Raw genomic sequence first — 16495 nt, forward strand, 5'->3', positions numbered from 1 at the left:
CTTTCCCCTACAGATGGAGGGCCCTCTAAGTCTCCCAGATTTGAAAACTTTGGGAGTAATGTTTTGTAAGAATAGAACCAACTTTCCTCTAAATCTTCTGGTATGCTTTTTAAAAATAGACTCCAGACTCCACTCTTGACTTGTTGAATCAGAACCCTTTTTTTTTCTTGGTTTGGAAGGATAGGGACCTTGAATCTACCTGGTTTTTTTTTTTTTTTTTTTTTTTTTTTGAGACAGAGTTTCACTTTGTTGCCCAGGCTGGAGTGCAGTGGCGTGATCTTGGCTCACTGCAACCTCTGCCTCCCAGGTTCAAGTGATTCTCCTGCCTCAGCTGCCTAAGAGGCTGGGATTACAGGTGGCTGCCACCACACCCAACTAATTTTTGTATTTTTAGTGAGATACGGTTTCACCATGCTGCCCAAGCTGGTCTCGAACTCCTGACCTCACGCAATCCGCCTGCCATGGCCTCCCAAACTGCTGGGATTACAGGTGTGAGCCACCACACCCAGCCAGAAGCTTCATTTTAAACAATCTCCTATGGGAGCTCTTACCTGAGAAAATCTGAAAACCACTGCCTTGGGGTTACCATTGACTCCCCTCTCTAGTCCATTTCTGTTCCAATCAAACCATTTTCTGATTTTATGGTAGCTCTCAAATAAACTCCTTCTTTTCCATTCCCACAGATGACTTGTAAGTCAGGGTTCTACCTTCACTCTGGATTGATCTCTGTTCCTCCAACCTCCCATGCCAATTCACTCACACATCACTGCCAGATCCATCTGCCCCCAAATGCTCTCTGGCATGTCTGTACTCAAAATTTGTCAATGACTCCCTACTGCCCAACCACATGCACCTTAAATTCTTCAGCTAGAAATGGTCAAGATATATGTTAAGCAGGCCGGGTGTGGTGGCTCACGCATGTAATCCCAGCAACTTGGAAGGTTGACGCAGGCGGATCGCTTGAGGTCAGGAGTTTGAGACCAGCCTGACCAATATGATGAAACCTTGTCTCCACTAAAAATACAAAAATTAGCCAGGCATGGTGGCAGGAGCCTGTAATCCCAGCTACTCGGGAGGCTGAGACAGGAGAATTGCTTGAACCTGGGAGGCGGAGGTTGTAGTGAGCTGAGATTGGGCCATTGCACTCCAGTCTGGGCAACAAGAGCAAAACTCCGTCTCAAAAAAAAAAAAAAAAAAAAAGGTATGTTAACCAAGTTTTGTTCTCCAATAATTTCCACATTGAGATTATTGGAAAGTTGCTTCTATAGACATTACTTGAGCTCCCCTCAGAAATATGACAATATCTGTAATGCTCAAAAAGGGCTACATTGCAGGGCATGGTGGCTTACGCCTGTAATCCTAGCACCTTGGGAGGCTGAGGTGGGCGGAGTGCCTGAGCTCAGGAGTCTAAGACCAGCCTGGGCAACATGGTGAAACCCTGTCTCCATAAAATACAAAAAATTAGCTGGGTGTGGTGGCACAAGCCTCTAGTCCCAGCTACTTGGGAGGCTGAGGCAGGAGAATTGCTTGAACCTGGGAGGCGGAGGCTGCAGTGAGCTGAGATCGCACCACTGCACTCCAGGTTGGGCAACAAAGTGAGACTCCATCTCAAAAACAAACAAAACAAAAACGCTACAGGTAGTGGCTCACGCCTGTAATCCCAGCACTTTGGGAGGCTGAGGCAGGAGGATCACCTGAGGTCAGGAGTTTGGGACCGTCCTGGTCAACATGGTGAAACCCCATCTCTACTAAAAATACAAAAAAATAGCTGGGCGTGGTGGTGCGTGCCTGTAATCCCAGCTACTGGGGAGGCTGAGGCAGAAGAATCGCTTGAACCCAGGAGGCGGAGATTGCAGTGAGCCGAGATCGTGCCATTGCACTGCAGCCTGGGCAATAAGAGCGAAACTCCATCTCAAAAAAAAGAAAAGAAAAGAAAGAAAAAGGGCTATATAAAGGTTTCTTCATCATCTGTAATCATTTTCTTAGTTCTTATCCTCTTTTCACTGCTTTAGTGGGTTTTAAAAACATTTTTCTTTTAAACAAATACAAGTACTACTTTTTGGAAATGAACAGGCTGTAAAAAAGCCAAACATTCCCCCAAGATGAAATTCAAATGTGTCCCTGCCTATATCCCCTGTCTTGTCCATTAACTCACTGCTCAGTCCAGCGTCTATGTCTTTGCTCAGGTTCTTCTCCCTGCCTGCAGCACCTATCCTCTCCTTTCTGGTTAATTTTGTGCTTTCCTTTAAAGATCCAACTAGATCACTTCCCTCATAAAGCCCTTCCCGACTAGTCTACAGGTATCTTTCTTCTCCCGAGAACACCTCTGGCACTGACTCAGCAGTCCATTAAGAACACAGCCTCACAGTGTAATTTCTTTTACTGTATAGGATTGTTTCCAACTCATCAGGTCTGGTGCAGTTCTGTCACGATTTAACATGGAACATCCGGGCTGCCCTTCCTGAATAGTCCAGGGCAGGAGCAGTAGTGAGTGATTCTTCTCTTTTCTCGGGTTCACTTTGACCTGAAGCAAGTTGCTATCTTCGGAGAATACGTATGGACCCCAACAGAATGGGGCCCAGGGGTCTTCATCCCTTACAAATCCTGGACTGTATCAAAGGGAAGGCCTCAGTAATTCGTGCTCACCCAGCCCATTCGGATCCTGGTCCTCCCTCTCTCTTGGGGTTCAGGGGGTTCCTAGAGTTTTCTTGTTTCCACCCAGGCATGGGGGGCTAGTGTCCAGCTGAGAGTTCTCTCCCCACTGGGCGGGGGTCCGTGCCTGGATGGCCAGCGCATGGACCGGCCCTGCCAGCTCCTCGGCCAGTGCTGCGTGGATCAGCCGGTGTCGTTGTAGGGGGCTCAGTCCCTCGAAACGAGAGCTCACCACAGCCACGCGGAAGTGCGTCTCACTGCCAGGCGGGACCGCGTGGCCACCGCTCTCGTTGCGAAGTTCTAGCACCTCGGGGCTCAGGGCCTGCTCCAACTTCGTGCGAATGGCGGCCTCCACCGGACCGACGGCCCCAGATCCCGCGCTGCCCTGGCACAAACAGACGCGGCCAGCCATGGAGACCAGACCCGGGACCAGCCGCCCACTCAGCATCGGCCACGCCAGAGACGCAGACGCCAGGAGTGAGGGTCGGGGCGATCCGCCTGGTGAGAGCACAATGTCAACACCCGCCCCGCGATCCCCGCATCCGCCCTAACCCCACGCCCGGACGTCCACACCAGCTTCTAAAGGGAGCCCGCATTGATGCCACACAGGGAGACCCGAGACACCCCCCCTTTTCTCTACGTGACGGGGTAAATTCGACCTCCAGCTGTGGAAGTGGAGGGACAAGCGGAGATTAGAAAGGCCCGCACGCGAGGCGGGTTCGTTCCTTAGGGGGTTTGCAAAGAATGGGCAAAAGTAGGGCATGTGCAACTGCGTACTTGTGGTTGGGCCGAAGCCCCTGTGTTCCCTGTAAAGCCCCAGAGAAGCCCCTTCTACCTGCCGCTCAGCCTCGGCCACTGCGATTCCCGCTCAGGGCCAGGACTCTGGAAGCTCCGGAGCTAAATGCAGTCCTGGCGCCCTTCCTGAGGCACGCTGGGAAATGGAGTCCTCGCTGCGCGTTGGTAGGACGGGCAGGCACCACGTGGTGCCCTGAGGGATCATGGGAACTGTAGTCTCGGATTCTCCCCACTGGTAAGGTGGTCAGAAATTCTGAACCCAGCAATGCAAAGAAAAAGGGAATTCAGGCGCAGTTGGGATTGGGATTATTAGATCTATTTTACTGCCAATAGATCTTGTAGATCATCCAGCCCAACTCCTTTATTTTATATGCAAGAAAATGGAAGTCTGATTGAATACATAATTACTGTGCCCCAGACTAGTGCTGGGGACTGGGGAGTCAAGTCAGGCCCTGTCTTCAAGGAGATAACAGAGCACTGAAGACTAACAAGTGAGCAGACAATTGCAGTACTGGGTACTAGGTGCTACGATGAGATAAACACAGGATGCTAAGGAGGCAAGTTACACAGACTTGGCCGGGGTTGGGGAGGTGGAATGGGGGACGGACAGAGAATATTTCCGAGAAGATTTAGGGAAACAGTTCAGCAGAAACAACATGAGAACCCATTTCTCAGTCCCTCATAGTGAGGTTTTGGCTTTGGTAGCCGCGTGTGTAAAGCACAGGAGGAGAGAGAATTTTGAGGGAGTCTTTCCTTCTGGTGTAGTTAGGGTGTGGTTATGTGTGGTTGGAGCCTAGGGGGCAGATGATGGTGATGAGTAGGGTACCGGGAGGAGAGGAAGGGGCCAGACCACCCCAGGCCTTGTAGCCGTTGTTAGGCAATTTTGTCTTTATCCTAGAAGTAGTGGGAAGCTACTGAGGTTTTAAGCAGGGATGTAACAGGATGTAATTTTTCCAGGATGATTCTTAACTTGTAAAATTATTTAAATTTTATTTTGTATCCTTAATATATTTACATATTTCTAAATGTTTTTCCCCAACTTCTCATTTTGAAAAATGTCAAAGCCACGAAAAAGTTGAATAGTTGAAAAGCAACACCCTCTACCTTTCACTTGACCCACCATTTTTTACATTTATATTTATTTTATACTTGTACATATATACTCATATATTTAAGTACTTTACATATGCTTTAAAATATATTTATATGCTTTTTTTGATGAACCATTTGAAAATAAGTTGCAGATAGCATGACATTTCACCCCTAACTACTCCAATATGTATCTCCTAAGAACAAAGAGATTCTCCTACATAACCACAATACCCTTATCACACTCAAGAAATTTAACTTATGACATACACTGTTTTCCCTAGCCTTTAAAAAAAATTAAAACTTCCAGAAAATTTGCAAGATTAATACAATGAGCAACCCATTTATCCACTCTTCACCTAGATTCACTAACAAGATTTTGCCAGACTGGGCTTTGTATCTCTCTTTTAATGTATGTGTGTATAATAATAATGAAATAATAATAATTATTTCTGCTGAATCACTTGAGTTAGGTGCAAAATTCTTTTTTTTTTTTTAGACGGAGTTTTGCTCTTCTTGCCCAGGCTGGAGTGCAATGGTGTGATCTCGGCTCACTGCAACTTCTGCCTCCTGGGTTCAAGCAAGTCTCCTGCCTCAGCCTCCTGATTAGCTGGGATTACAGGCATGTGCCACCATGCCTGGCTAATTTTGTATTTTTAGTAGAGATGGGGTTTCTCCATGTTGATCAGGCTGGTCTGGAACTCCCAACCTCAGGTGATCCACCCTCCTCGGCCACCCAGGATTACAGGGATTACAGGCGTGAGCCACTGCACCCGGCCCAAAATTCTTTTTTTTTTTAAACAGAGTCTCACTCTGTCGCCCAGACTGGAGTGCAGTGGTGCCATCTTGGCCCACTGCAACCTCCACCTTCTGGGTTCAAGTGATTCTCCTGCCTCAGCCTCCTGAGTAGCTGGGACTACAGGCTGGTGCCACCACACCTGGCTAAATTTTTTTGCTTTTCTAGTAGAGATGGGGTTTCACCATGTTGGCCAGGCTGGTCTGGAACTCCTGACCTCAAGTGATCCTCCTGCTCTGGAACTCCTGACCTCAAGTGATCCGCCTGCCTCAGCCTCCCAAAGTGATGGGATTACAGGCGTGAGCCACTGCACCCAGCCACAAAATTCTTTTTTTTTTTTTTTTTTTTGAGATGGAGTTTTGCTCTTGTTGCCCAGGCTGGAGTGCAATGGTGCGATCTCACCTCACAGCAACCTCTGCCTCCTAGGTTCAAGCAATTCTCCTGACTCAGCCTCCCAAGTAGCTGGGATTACAGGCGTGTGCCACCATCCTGGCTAATGTTGTGTTTTTAGTGGAGACGGGGTTTCTCCATGTTGGTCAGGCTGGTCTTGAACTCCCGACCTCAGGTGATCCGCCCGCCTCGGCCTCCCAAAGTGCTGGGATTATAGGCGTGAGCCACCGCGCCCGGCCCCACAAAATTCTTTACTTAATTGCTATGTACTTTCAATGTGTATCTCCTAAGAACAAGGACATTTTCATACATATCCACAATATCATTACCACATCCAAGACATTTAACATTCATACAATACTATAATCACATACAGTTGATGTTCAGATTTCCCCAACTGTCTCATTGGTGTCTACTATAGTTTGAATATGTCTCCTCCAGAATTCATGTTGAAAATTAATCCATGGTGTTGGTATTAAGTGGTGGGGCCTTTAGGAGGTAATAAGGCTATGAGGGCTCCACCCTCAAGAATGGATTAATGCCTTTTGAAAGAGCTTGAGGGGGTAAGTTGGCCCCTTCTGTCCCTTCTGCCATGTAAGGTCACCTCGATGGTGTATCTATGAGGAACTGGCCTTCACTAGATACCAAACCTGCCAGTGCCATAATCTTGGACTTCCCAGCCTCCAGAACTGTGAGAAAATACATTTCTGTTTATAAATTACCCAGTCAGTGGTATTTTGTAATAGCAGCACAGTCTAAGTAAACATTATAAATGTTTAATTTTCAGAAACCAAGGATCATGCATGGCATTTAGCTGACTCAAAGATCACTGGCTTCAGGGTGGAGAATGGATTGTAGAGGAGGCAAGAGTGGAAATAGGGAGACAAGTTGGTTACTGTAGCAGTCTAGGTGAGAGATGATGACGATTTGGACCAAGGTGGTGTTGGTGGTGGTGGAAATGGAGAGAAATTGTGGCTACAAGATGTATATTAGGAAAGTAAAACTTACAGGGTGTGGTAATGGCTTGGTTGTGGGAGGGAAAGTGTCAAGGATAATTACAAGGTTTGTGCATCTAAAGTTAAAAAAACAGTTCAAATAATTCCTGTATATCCTTTATCCTGATACCATTACCCAAATATTAACAATTTACTGTTTGTTTTATTTGTATGTACCTATCTACAAATATGTAATTATTTTCCGGACTGTTTGAGACTAAGTTTCAGAGATAAAGCCTATGAAACTCTACCTGTGATGGTTAATTTTTTTTTTTTTTTTTTTTGAGATGGAGTCTCACTCTGTTGCCCAGGCTGGAGTGCAGTGATGCAATCTTGGCTTACTGCAACCTCTGTCTCCTGGGTTCAAGCGATTCTCGTGCCTCAGCCTCCTGAGTAGCTGGGATTACAGGCGTGGACCATGGCGCCTGGCTAATTTTTGTATTTTTAGTGGAGAGGGGGGTTTCACCATGTTGGCCAGGCTGGTCTCAAACTCCTGACCTCAGGTGATCCACCCACCTCAGCCTCCCAAAGTGCTGGGATTAGAGGCGTGAGCCACCACGCACGGCCTGTGATGGTTAATGTGCCAACTTCTAGAGGATTGGTGCTCAGATATTTGGCCAAATATGGGTGTTTCTGTGAGAGTATTTTGAATGAGATTAAATTTGAATTGGTAGACTGAGTAAATTGCCCTCCCTAATGTAGGTGGGTCCCATCCAACCAGTTGAAAGCTTGACTAGAACAAAAAGACTGACCCTCTCCGGAGTAAGAGAGACTTCCTTCTGCCTGACTGCTTTGAGACCCGGACATTGGCTTTTCTCAGCCTTCAGACTCAGAAGTGAAACACTGGCTCCATCTGGGTCTTAGACTCCGTCTTTGAACTGGAACTACACCATTGGTTCTCAGGCCTTTGGACTTGGACTGGAACTATATCATCAGCTCTCCTGGGTCTCCAGCTTGCCAGCTTACCCTGAAGATCTTGGGGATCTTGGGATTTATTAGCTTCCATAATCAAAAAGCCAATTTTTTATAATAAAACTATCTATCAGTCTATCAATCTATCTACTATTCGTTCTGTTTCCCCGGAGAATCCTGACGAATGTATATTTACTTAAAAAAAAAAAGACATTTTCTCACATAGCCGGAATATAACTGTTAGCCTCTAGAAATGAACATAGATACAGTACTATTATCTAATCTACAGACCTTATTCAAAATTTGCCAGTTGTTCCACTACTATCCTATATATAAAATGAAAAGAAATATTTTCTGGTCCAGGATCCAATCTAGGATCACATGTTGCATTCAGTTGTTATATCTCTTTGTTCTCCATTAACTTGAAATAGTTTCCTAGATTTCCTTTGTCTTTCATGACTTTGGTAGCTTTGAAGTTACAGACATTTATTTTGTAGAATGTCCCTCAATCTGAGTTTGTCTGATGTTTCTTTATGATTAAAATTTAGCACATGCATTTTTGGCTGGAATACTGCAGAAGTAATGTTGAATTCTTCTCTGTGAACCTTACCAGGGCATGTGATCTTTATTTTTGTTATTACTAGTGATAGTTCTGATCACTTGATTAAGATGGTATCTGTCAGGCTTTTCCACTATAAAATTCCTTTTCTGTCTGTAATTGTGGAAGATACTTTAAGTCTGTCTACTTTCCTAATTCTCATTAAGTTTTTTCCCACTAATTTTAGCATCTGAGAAGTATATTTGAGACATCTCTTAGTTAGGGGTTGTTGAAGATGAAATGAGATCATGGGGGTGGGGCTGGGGTGTGGTATGTGATCACCTGGGGAGAGAGTAAACGGTGAGAAAAGAATCAGAATGTCTATTAGAAAGCCCACTCTGGTGAGGAGTGGGAAGTGTAGAAGCAGGGAGAGGAGTAGCAAAGTCTTTGTTGGTAGTCTGGGTGAAAGATAACCTGAGTGAAGGCACGAGATGGGCTAGAGAGAAGTACATTGATTAGAAAGCTGCTACAAAGATGGCATCTATAGGACTTGCTTTGGTTAGGACCTTGCAGTTTGCAAATCCAGTGACAGTGTTAGGGAGAGGTAGGAGGCTGAGGTCAGGGAAAGCCTAGGTGTGAAGGTAACATTTAAACAGAAATTTGAATGACTAGAGGGAACTAACCACGTGGAAAGAGAGATCCAGGCACAATGAATGGTATTCACTATATTCTAGATGTGTGATGCCAAGCTCAGTGTTGACATACTTAGGTGTTCAATAAGATATATTGGATGGATGAGTGAATTGATGTATGAATGGAGAGGGCAACTTCACTATTATTGCTGTCGTAAAAATAAACGAAAGCTTTGCAAGTTGCGAGCTCCACAGGGCAAGCTTATTGTCTTTGTTTCTAATAAAAATATAGTCATAATAATATCTACTATTTAATGAAGGTCTGTCGTGGCCAGATTAAGGCTTTTAGAGGCTTTAAGCACCAAGAGATTATGTTAGCCACCTCATACACAATTAAACAAAACAACCAAACAATGATAAACACTCATCTGTAACATGAGGATTGGGATGCCCAACAAAGTACTCATTGTTTTCCCCATGATGACTACTTCAATTTTGTTTATATTTAAAAATTGTGCTTACTGAGGTATGATGTACATGTAAGAGATTTATAAATGTAGGCCGGGCGTGGTGACTCATGCCTGTAATCTCAGCACTTTGGGAGGCCAAGGAAGGTGGATCACTTGAGATCAGGAGTTCGAGACCAGCCTGGCCAACATGAGTTGGCCAACCCCGTCTCTACTAAAAATACAAAAATTAGCTGGGCGTGGTGGCAGGCACCTGTAATCCCAACTATTTGGGAGGCTGAGGCATGAGAATTGGCTTGAACCCGAGAGGCAGAGTTGCAGTGAGCTGGGATCACACCACTGCACTCTAGCCTCGGTGACAGAGGGAGACTGTCTCAAAAACAAAAAACAAACAAACAAAAAACCCCTATAAATCTTAAATGTAGAGCTGAATTTTACATATGAATATGCCCATATCAAGATAAAGAAAATTCCCAGCACCTCAGAAGACTTCCAGGGAAGTCAGTATTACCCTGCCATAGTTAATCATTAGTCTCATTATTCTAACCTTTATCACCATAGATTACTTTTTGTTTGTTTGTTTTTGAGACAGAGTCTCGCTCTGTTGCCCAGGCTGGAGTGCAGTGGTCCGATCATGGCTCACTGCAACCTCCACCTCCTGGGTTCAAGCGATTCTCCTGCCTCAGCCTCCTGAGTAGCTGGGACTACACAGGTGCATGCCACCACACCAGCTAATTTTTTGTATTTTTAGTAGAGATGGGGTTTCACCATATTGGCCAGGCTGGTCTCGAACTCCCAACCTCAGGTGATCCGCCTGCCTCGGCCTCCCAAAGTGCTGGGATTACAGGCGTGAGCCACCGTGCCTGGCCTCAAATGCTAATCTCTTTCAGAAATACCCAGAAAAATGGGCCAGGTGTGGTGGCTCATGCCTGTAATCCCAGCGCTTTGGGAGGCTGAGGCGGGCGGATCACCTGAGGTCGGGAGTTCGAGACCAGCCTGACCAACATGGAGAAACCCTGTCTCTACTAAAAATACAAAATTAGCCAGGCATGGTGGCTCACGCCTGTAATCTCAGCTACTTGGGAGGCTGAGGCAGGAGAATCGCTTGAACCTGGGAGGTGGAGGTTGCTGTGAGCCGAGATCGCGTCATTGCACTCCAGCCTGGGCAACAAGAGTGAAACTCCGTCTCAAAAAAAAACAAAAAACAAAAACAAAACTCAGAAAATGTTTTACTAGCTGTTGGGCCAGGCAAGTTGACTCATAAAATGAACCATCATATCCTCCTAACCTAGCTGTGGGGCCTCTCAGGTTCCCAAGCTCTCTATTAGGTTATTTACACTTATTCTCCTTTATTCCAGCAACTGTATTATGGTAGGCTATATTAATATTATTATTATTATTATTTTTTGAGACAGAGTCTCGCTCTGTCACCCAGGCTGGAGTGCAGTGGCATGATCTCGGCTCACTGCAACCTCCGCCTCCCGGGTTCAAGCAATTCTCCTGCCTCAGCCTCCTGAGTAGCTGGGATTACAGGCACCCACCATCATGCCCAGCTAATTTTTGTATTTTTAGTAGAGATGTGGTTTCACCATGTTGGTCAGGCTGGTCTCGAACCCCTGACCTCGTGATCCACCCGCCTTGGCCTCCCAAAGTGCTGGGATTACAGGCGTGAGCCACTGTGCCTGGCCTATATTATTTTTATTTAACTGATGAGCTTCTATTATATCTTCCCATTCTGTTTACCATCATCTACTATTTATGGTTGTCATTTGGAGAGTGGTTGTTGACTAAATATTTTAGAAAAGAAAATGCTAATTTTCTAAGAGTTTGTTTCATTTATTCATGCCAAAAACATTTAAGGAAACTATTAAGGGCCAGGTGGAAGGAATCAAGAACTCTTGATTCAAATAAGAGGAAGACATGATCTTTCTCTGGAAATGGTTACAGAAAGGAGATTAAAGCACAGTACAGGCTGGGTACAGTGGCTGACGCCTATAATCCCACCACTTTGGGAGGCTGAGATGGGTGGATCACCTGAAGTCAGGAGTTCAAGACCAGCCTGGCCAACATGGTGAAACCCCATTTCTACTAAAAATAAAAAAATTAGCCAGGTGTGGTTGCACATTCCTGTAATCCCAGCTACTTGGGAGACTGAGGCAGGACAATCTCTTGAACCTGGGAGGCAGAGGTTGCAGCGGGCAGAGATCGTGCCATTGCATTCCAGCCTGGGCGACAGAGCGAAACTCCATCACACACACACACACACACACACACACACACACACGAAACTCCATCTCTCTCTCTCACACACACACACACACACACACACACACGAAACTCCATCTCTCTCTCACACACACACACACACACACACACACAGAGCACAGTACAGAATGGTGAGTGCTGTCACCAGGATATGAACAAAGAGATGTGGGCACAGCAAGGATATTTGTGTGGGAGTAGAGAAGATCTCATCTAATAATTCTTTCTTCCTTTTTTTTGTACGGAGGAAGAAACAATGGCTGGATAAATTAAATGACTTCTTTAAGCCCAACATCTAGTTAGTGAGAGTGTGAATGACATGGTGAGGAGCATGTTATTTGAGTCAGGCAGACCTAGGCTCTAATCATGTGGCTGTGTGACCTTCAGCAATTTTTTTTTTGACATAGAGTCTTGCTCTGTCACCCAGGCTGGAGTGCAGTGGCGCTATTTCGGCTCACTGCAACCTCTGCCTTCTGGGCTCAAGTAATCCTCCAACCTCAGCCTCCCAAGTAGCTGAGACCACAAGTCACAGGTGTGTGCCCCACCACATTCAGTTAATTTTTGTATTTTTTGTAGAGATGGGGTTTCACCATGTTGCCCAGGCTAGTCTTAAACTCCTGGGTTCAAGCTATCCGCCTCGGCCTCCCAAAGTGCTGGGATTACAGGCGTGAGCCACCACATCTGGCCCAGCAATTGTTTTAATCCCTGTAAGCTTCAGTTTATTTGTGAAACACATAATTTTATCTACTTTGTAGGCAGTCACTACTGTAGGGTTTATCATAGTAGGGTTTCAACATAATCTCTTTTTCTTTCACCCTTCTTATGGCACAGAGCACTGTGATAGAAGTAAAAAAGAAATCAGAGGTCAAGTCCAGGCGCAGTGGCTCACATCTGTAATCCCAGCACTTTGGGAGTTCGAGACCAGCCTGGACAACGTGGCAAAACCCTGTTTCTACTGAAAATACAAAAATTAGCTGGATGTGGTGGCGCATGCCTGTAATCCCAGCTATTTGGTTGGCTGAGGCATGAGAATTACTTGAACCCGAGAAGCAGAGGTTGCAGTGAGCTGAGACTCTGCCACTGCACTCCAGCCTGGCTGACAGAGTGAGACTCTGTCTGGGAAGAAAATAAAAAAAAATAAAAAATAAAAAAAAAGGAGGTCAGAGAAAGAAAGGAAGGTCATCTTGCCCCTCAAGCAGGGCCTTATGGGGTGCCAGGATTGTGGTGGGGTCCCCTATCATCTGGGTTTTGTTCTCAGCCCTTTAGGTCTGAAAAGCTGACACTATTAGAACTTCCAGGACTGACTGGCTTCTTGGGGAGGGGCCCATGCTAACAAAGTACACACAAAATTTATGAATAGTCCAAAATGCAAATTCATTGAATTATATGATGAACATCTTTCTACAACTGGTTCCCCCCACTTCAGTCTTATGTTTTTATCTTGGAATAGAATAATCAGAAAGTTGTTAATTGAGCACCGAATCTGAATGAAAGAACTTGGATAGTCTTCAGAAATATTTCACCCAGGCTGTGAGAAAAGGTTGATGCTTTCATAACCAAGGACCCTTTTCTAGGCCAAACTTTACATCTGCCAGATATATTTTAGTGTTGGTGAAAACATAACATATTCCTACTATAATTGCCACCTGTTTGGACTCTATGTGGACCGCACCTTTCTGTTAACATTCATCTTCTCAAATGATATAATCAACTGGATTAGAAGGATCTTAGGTTACACCCTCATCACCTCTGTCTGAACTTTGGTGTTTCCCAAATCTATACCAGCATTCTTACCAGGAGTAATCTCTATACGTAGCTGATTTTAACTAATTTAACTCTCAGAGTTCACCAGATTTCCTCCATTTTCTGGAGGCATTTCATCACAGACTTGTTTGTACTACTTTCAATTATCTATACACCCATGGCCCAATAGCACGCATCCAATAAATGCCAGTTGAATAAACTGGTGAGAATAAAGGAGAAAACATCAGAAAAAGTGTCAAAGAATGATTTAAGTATTTTCTGGCCGGGTGCAGTGGCTCACGCCTGTAATCCCAGCACTTTGGGAGGTCGAGGTGGGCAGATCATTTGAGGTCAGGAGTTCGAGACCAGCTTGGCCAACATTCGAGATTTGAGGTCAGGAGTTCGAGATCACCCTGGTCAACATTAGTAGAGATGAAACCCCATCTCTACTAAAAATACAAAAATTAGCCAGGCGGGGTGGTGGGCGCCTGTCATCTCAGCTACTTGGGAGGCTGAGGTGGGAGGATCGCTTGAACCCGGGTGGGTGGGGGCCGGGTGGAGGAGGCGGTGGTGGAGGTTGCAGTGAGCTGAGATAGTGCTCCAGCCTGGGTGACAGAGGAAACTCCGCCTCAAAAAACAAACAAAAAACCCACAAGTCTATTTTTTCTCTCTAGCATTCTACCTGACCTTAAGGGATACTAAGGAAAGGGTGAGAATGGTGTAGGAGATGTAGAACTCCCAGAGATGGGACGTTGAGGAGGAAGAAACACAAGAGCTTTCAGGTTCATCTGTTAAATGGGATAAAAGAAAAAAAGAAGAGCTTTCAGGAAAGATTCCTAAGGCCGTTGGAGTCATGCCAGCGATTAGTGCCTGACGGCAAAATTACCCTTTCCCGGCTGTTGCTGAAATCTAAGGGATGATGATGAGGTGGACAAGGGAGCATGGAGAAAAAGTCTGAAGGGATGTTAAGGAAGCAACTGACTGGACCTGCTAAGACGAAGGGAAGAGTAGAGTAGATTTCGGCTTACGTATCTGTAAGTATGCTGGTGCATTTCAGGAAAAGAGGGCAAAGAGGGGAGGTTGTTTGCATGAGTTCGCGTTCGGATAGGCTGAGGTTCAGTTTGAGTTTGAGGTGCTCGTTGGGATAAGTAGGTTGAAGTATTCAGTAAGCAGTTAGGCATAAGGGTCTGAGCTTCTGAAACAAACTTGGATGTTAGTTGAAAGCATATAATGGGTAAGACTCTTCGGGATAAGTGAAGAATTGGAGATAGGGAAACAGTCCAGCTGGACTCGCAGATTTAGAGATGGGCAGTGGCATGGGGGAGCAGGATAAGAAAAGTAAGCGAGGTAAGAAGAAAAACAGAGGGCGACATTTTGAAAGCCAAGGGAGCAAGTTTGAAGGCCGCCTCCTGGAGGTCAAGAGGAGGATGACAAATCTATTCTAGCCTCGGTCAAACCGGATTCCGAGGAGTGCAGGGGGGTGGGGGCGGGGCGGAGACACGCCGCTGCGGGCGAGTTAAGTTTAGGGGCGAGAAAGGAGGCAGCCTTAGTAGTACATGTATTTTTAAAGGGAATTTGGCTGTGACGAGACAGAAAGGGCGGGACTTGGTAGTTTAGAGCTCAAGGGGATCATCGGCTTCAGAATCCCCTACTCTTGCGTGAGCGTAACTCTCCGTCTAAGGATGTCTTCTGCAGTTCCTTAGGGTCCATATTGGAATTTCTCGGCTGTAAACTAAACAAAGCAAAGCAAAACAAAACAAAAACCCACAGTCCCCCTCAGTAAGACAAAACCAGCATTTTGTTTGAAAGCCTACTCTCTTTAAAGATCCTGGCATGCAAATAAGGGGCTTTAATGTGGCTCTCAGCGATTGGTAGATACTTACAAAATCCGTCATTTCCTTTCAGTGCAGGATGCAAACCAAGAGGCGGCTTTCTGCTTTCCTATTGGCTGTTGGATACGGCTCCGCTTTTAGCCAATCAAACGACTTCCCTTCACCCCTCCCGGTAGCTCTTATAAATTACATCAAATTGGTTATTCTTTCCACATTCTTCTCCTTGTAAAAGAAGCTGTAACTGCAATTTTAGCCGTAATGTCAGGACGCGGAAAGCAGGGAGGCAAGGCCCGCGCTAAGGCCAAGTCGCGCTCGTCCCGCGCTGGCCTCCAGTTCCCGGTGGGGCGAGTGCACCGCTTGCTGCGCAAAGGCAACTACGCGGAGCGGGTGGGGGCAGGCGCCCCGGTGTACCTGGCGGCGGTCCTCGAGTACCTGACCGCGGAAATTCTGGAGCTAGCGGGCAACGCGGCTCGGGACAACAAGAAGACGCGCATCATCCCTCGCCATCTGCAACTAGCAGTGAGGAATGACGAAGAGCTCAACAAGTTACTCGGGGGTGTCACCATTGCCCAGGGCGGCGTCTTGCCCAATATCCAGGCTGTCCTGTTGCCCAAGAAAACGGAGAGTCACAAGCCTGGCAAGAACAAGTAATTAAGAGGCTTGACACCATACTCAATTCACCCCAAAGGCTCTTTTAAGAGCCACCAAAGTGTCAAATGAAGGGCTGATCACGAAATAGCGCATTAGCTCTTTTTTTGAAAACTTGGGTGGCTCTAAAAAGAGCCTTTGGTCTTTGGTTTGTTTGTCTGCATTTATTTGCTTTTGGCTTTGTGGCTTTCGGTTTTCTTTGGTAACAGAACGGCCTGGATGTTAGGCAAAACGCCGCCCTGGGCGATGGTGACTTTGCCCAGCAGCTTGTTCAGTTCCTCGTCGTTGCGGATGGCCAGCTGGAGGTGACGAGGGATGATGCGCGTCTTCTTGTTGTCCCGAGCCGCGTTGCCCGCCAGCTCCAGGATCTCGGCGGTCAGGTACTCGAGGACCGCCGCCATGTAGACGGGCGCGCCGGCCCCCACCCGCTCCGCGTAGTTGCCTTTGCGCAGTAAGCGGTGCACTCGCCCTACCGGGAACTGGAGGCCAGCGCGGGACGAGCGCGACTTGGCCTTGGCGCGGGCCTTGCCTCCTTGTTTGCCACGACCAGACATGACTGAAATCAAGGTTAAACACAGACAACGCTCAGAACCTCGCAACAAAATAAGCTTGAAAGAGAACCAAGAAGAAAGCCTTTATAAGCTTTCCTAGGGGTGGGGTCAAGAACGAGTTTTTCATTGGTCCTAATAGGGCTTCAGAACCGGCCAATCAAGTCAAGAGTCGGTGTTGTTACGTACGCATTGC

General features: G+C 46.3%; 3 protein-coding genes across 5 annotated transcripts; 1 reads left to right on the top strand and 2 right to left on the bottom strand.

Moving 5' to 3' along the window:
• Positions 1-142: 142 nt before the first annotated feature.
• Positions 143-15360, bottom strand: BOLA1 (bolA family member 1). 3 transcript variants are annotated; one of them, XM_054555253.2, is made up of 3 exons: positions 15155-15360; positions 3488-3700; positions 2363-3150 (listed from the first exon to the last, which is right to left on the bottom strand). In XM_054555253.2, the coding sequence occupies exon 3, from the start codon at positions 3098-3100 to the stop codon at positions 2687-2689; it is 414 nt and encodes a 137-aa protein (XP_054411228.1). In that variant the 5' UTR covers positions 3101-3150; positions 3488-3700; positions 15155-15360; the 3' UTR covers positions 2363-2686.
• A 1-nt stretch (position 15361) lies between these two features.
• Positions 15362-15993, top strand: LOC100448122 (histone H2A type 2-B). The gene has a single exon (XM_002810300.4). It carries the CDS (start codon positions 15362-15364, stop codon positions 15752-15754), a length of 393 nt encoding a protein of 130 aa, XP_002810346.1. The 3' UTR covers positions 15755-15993.
• Positions 15691-16305, bottom strand: LOC103891543 (histone H2A type 2-C). Its single transcript, XM_009244958.4, has one exon. It carries the CDS (start codon positions 16303-16305, stop codon positions 15916-15918), a length of 390 nt encoding a protein of 129 aa, XP_009243233.1. The 3' UTR covers positions 15691-15915.
• Between the last annotated feature and the right edge of the window lie 190 nt (positions 16306-16495).

This window comes from Pongo abelii, chromosome 1, assembly GCF_028885655.2.
Source record: "Pongo abelii isolate AG06213 chromosome 1, NHGRI_mPonAbe1-v2.0_pri, whole genome shotgun sequence".
Lineage (NCBI taxonomy): Eukaryota > Metazoa > Chordata > Mammalia > Primates > Hominidae > Pongo > Pongo abelii.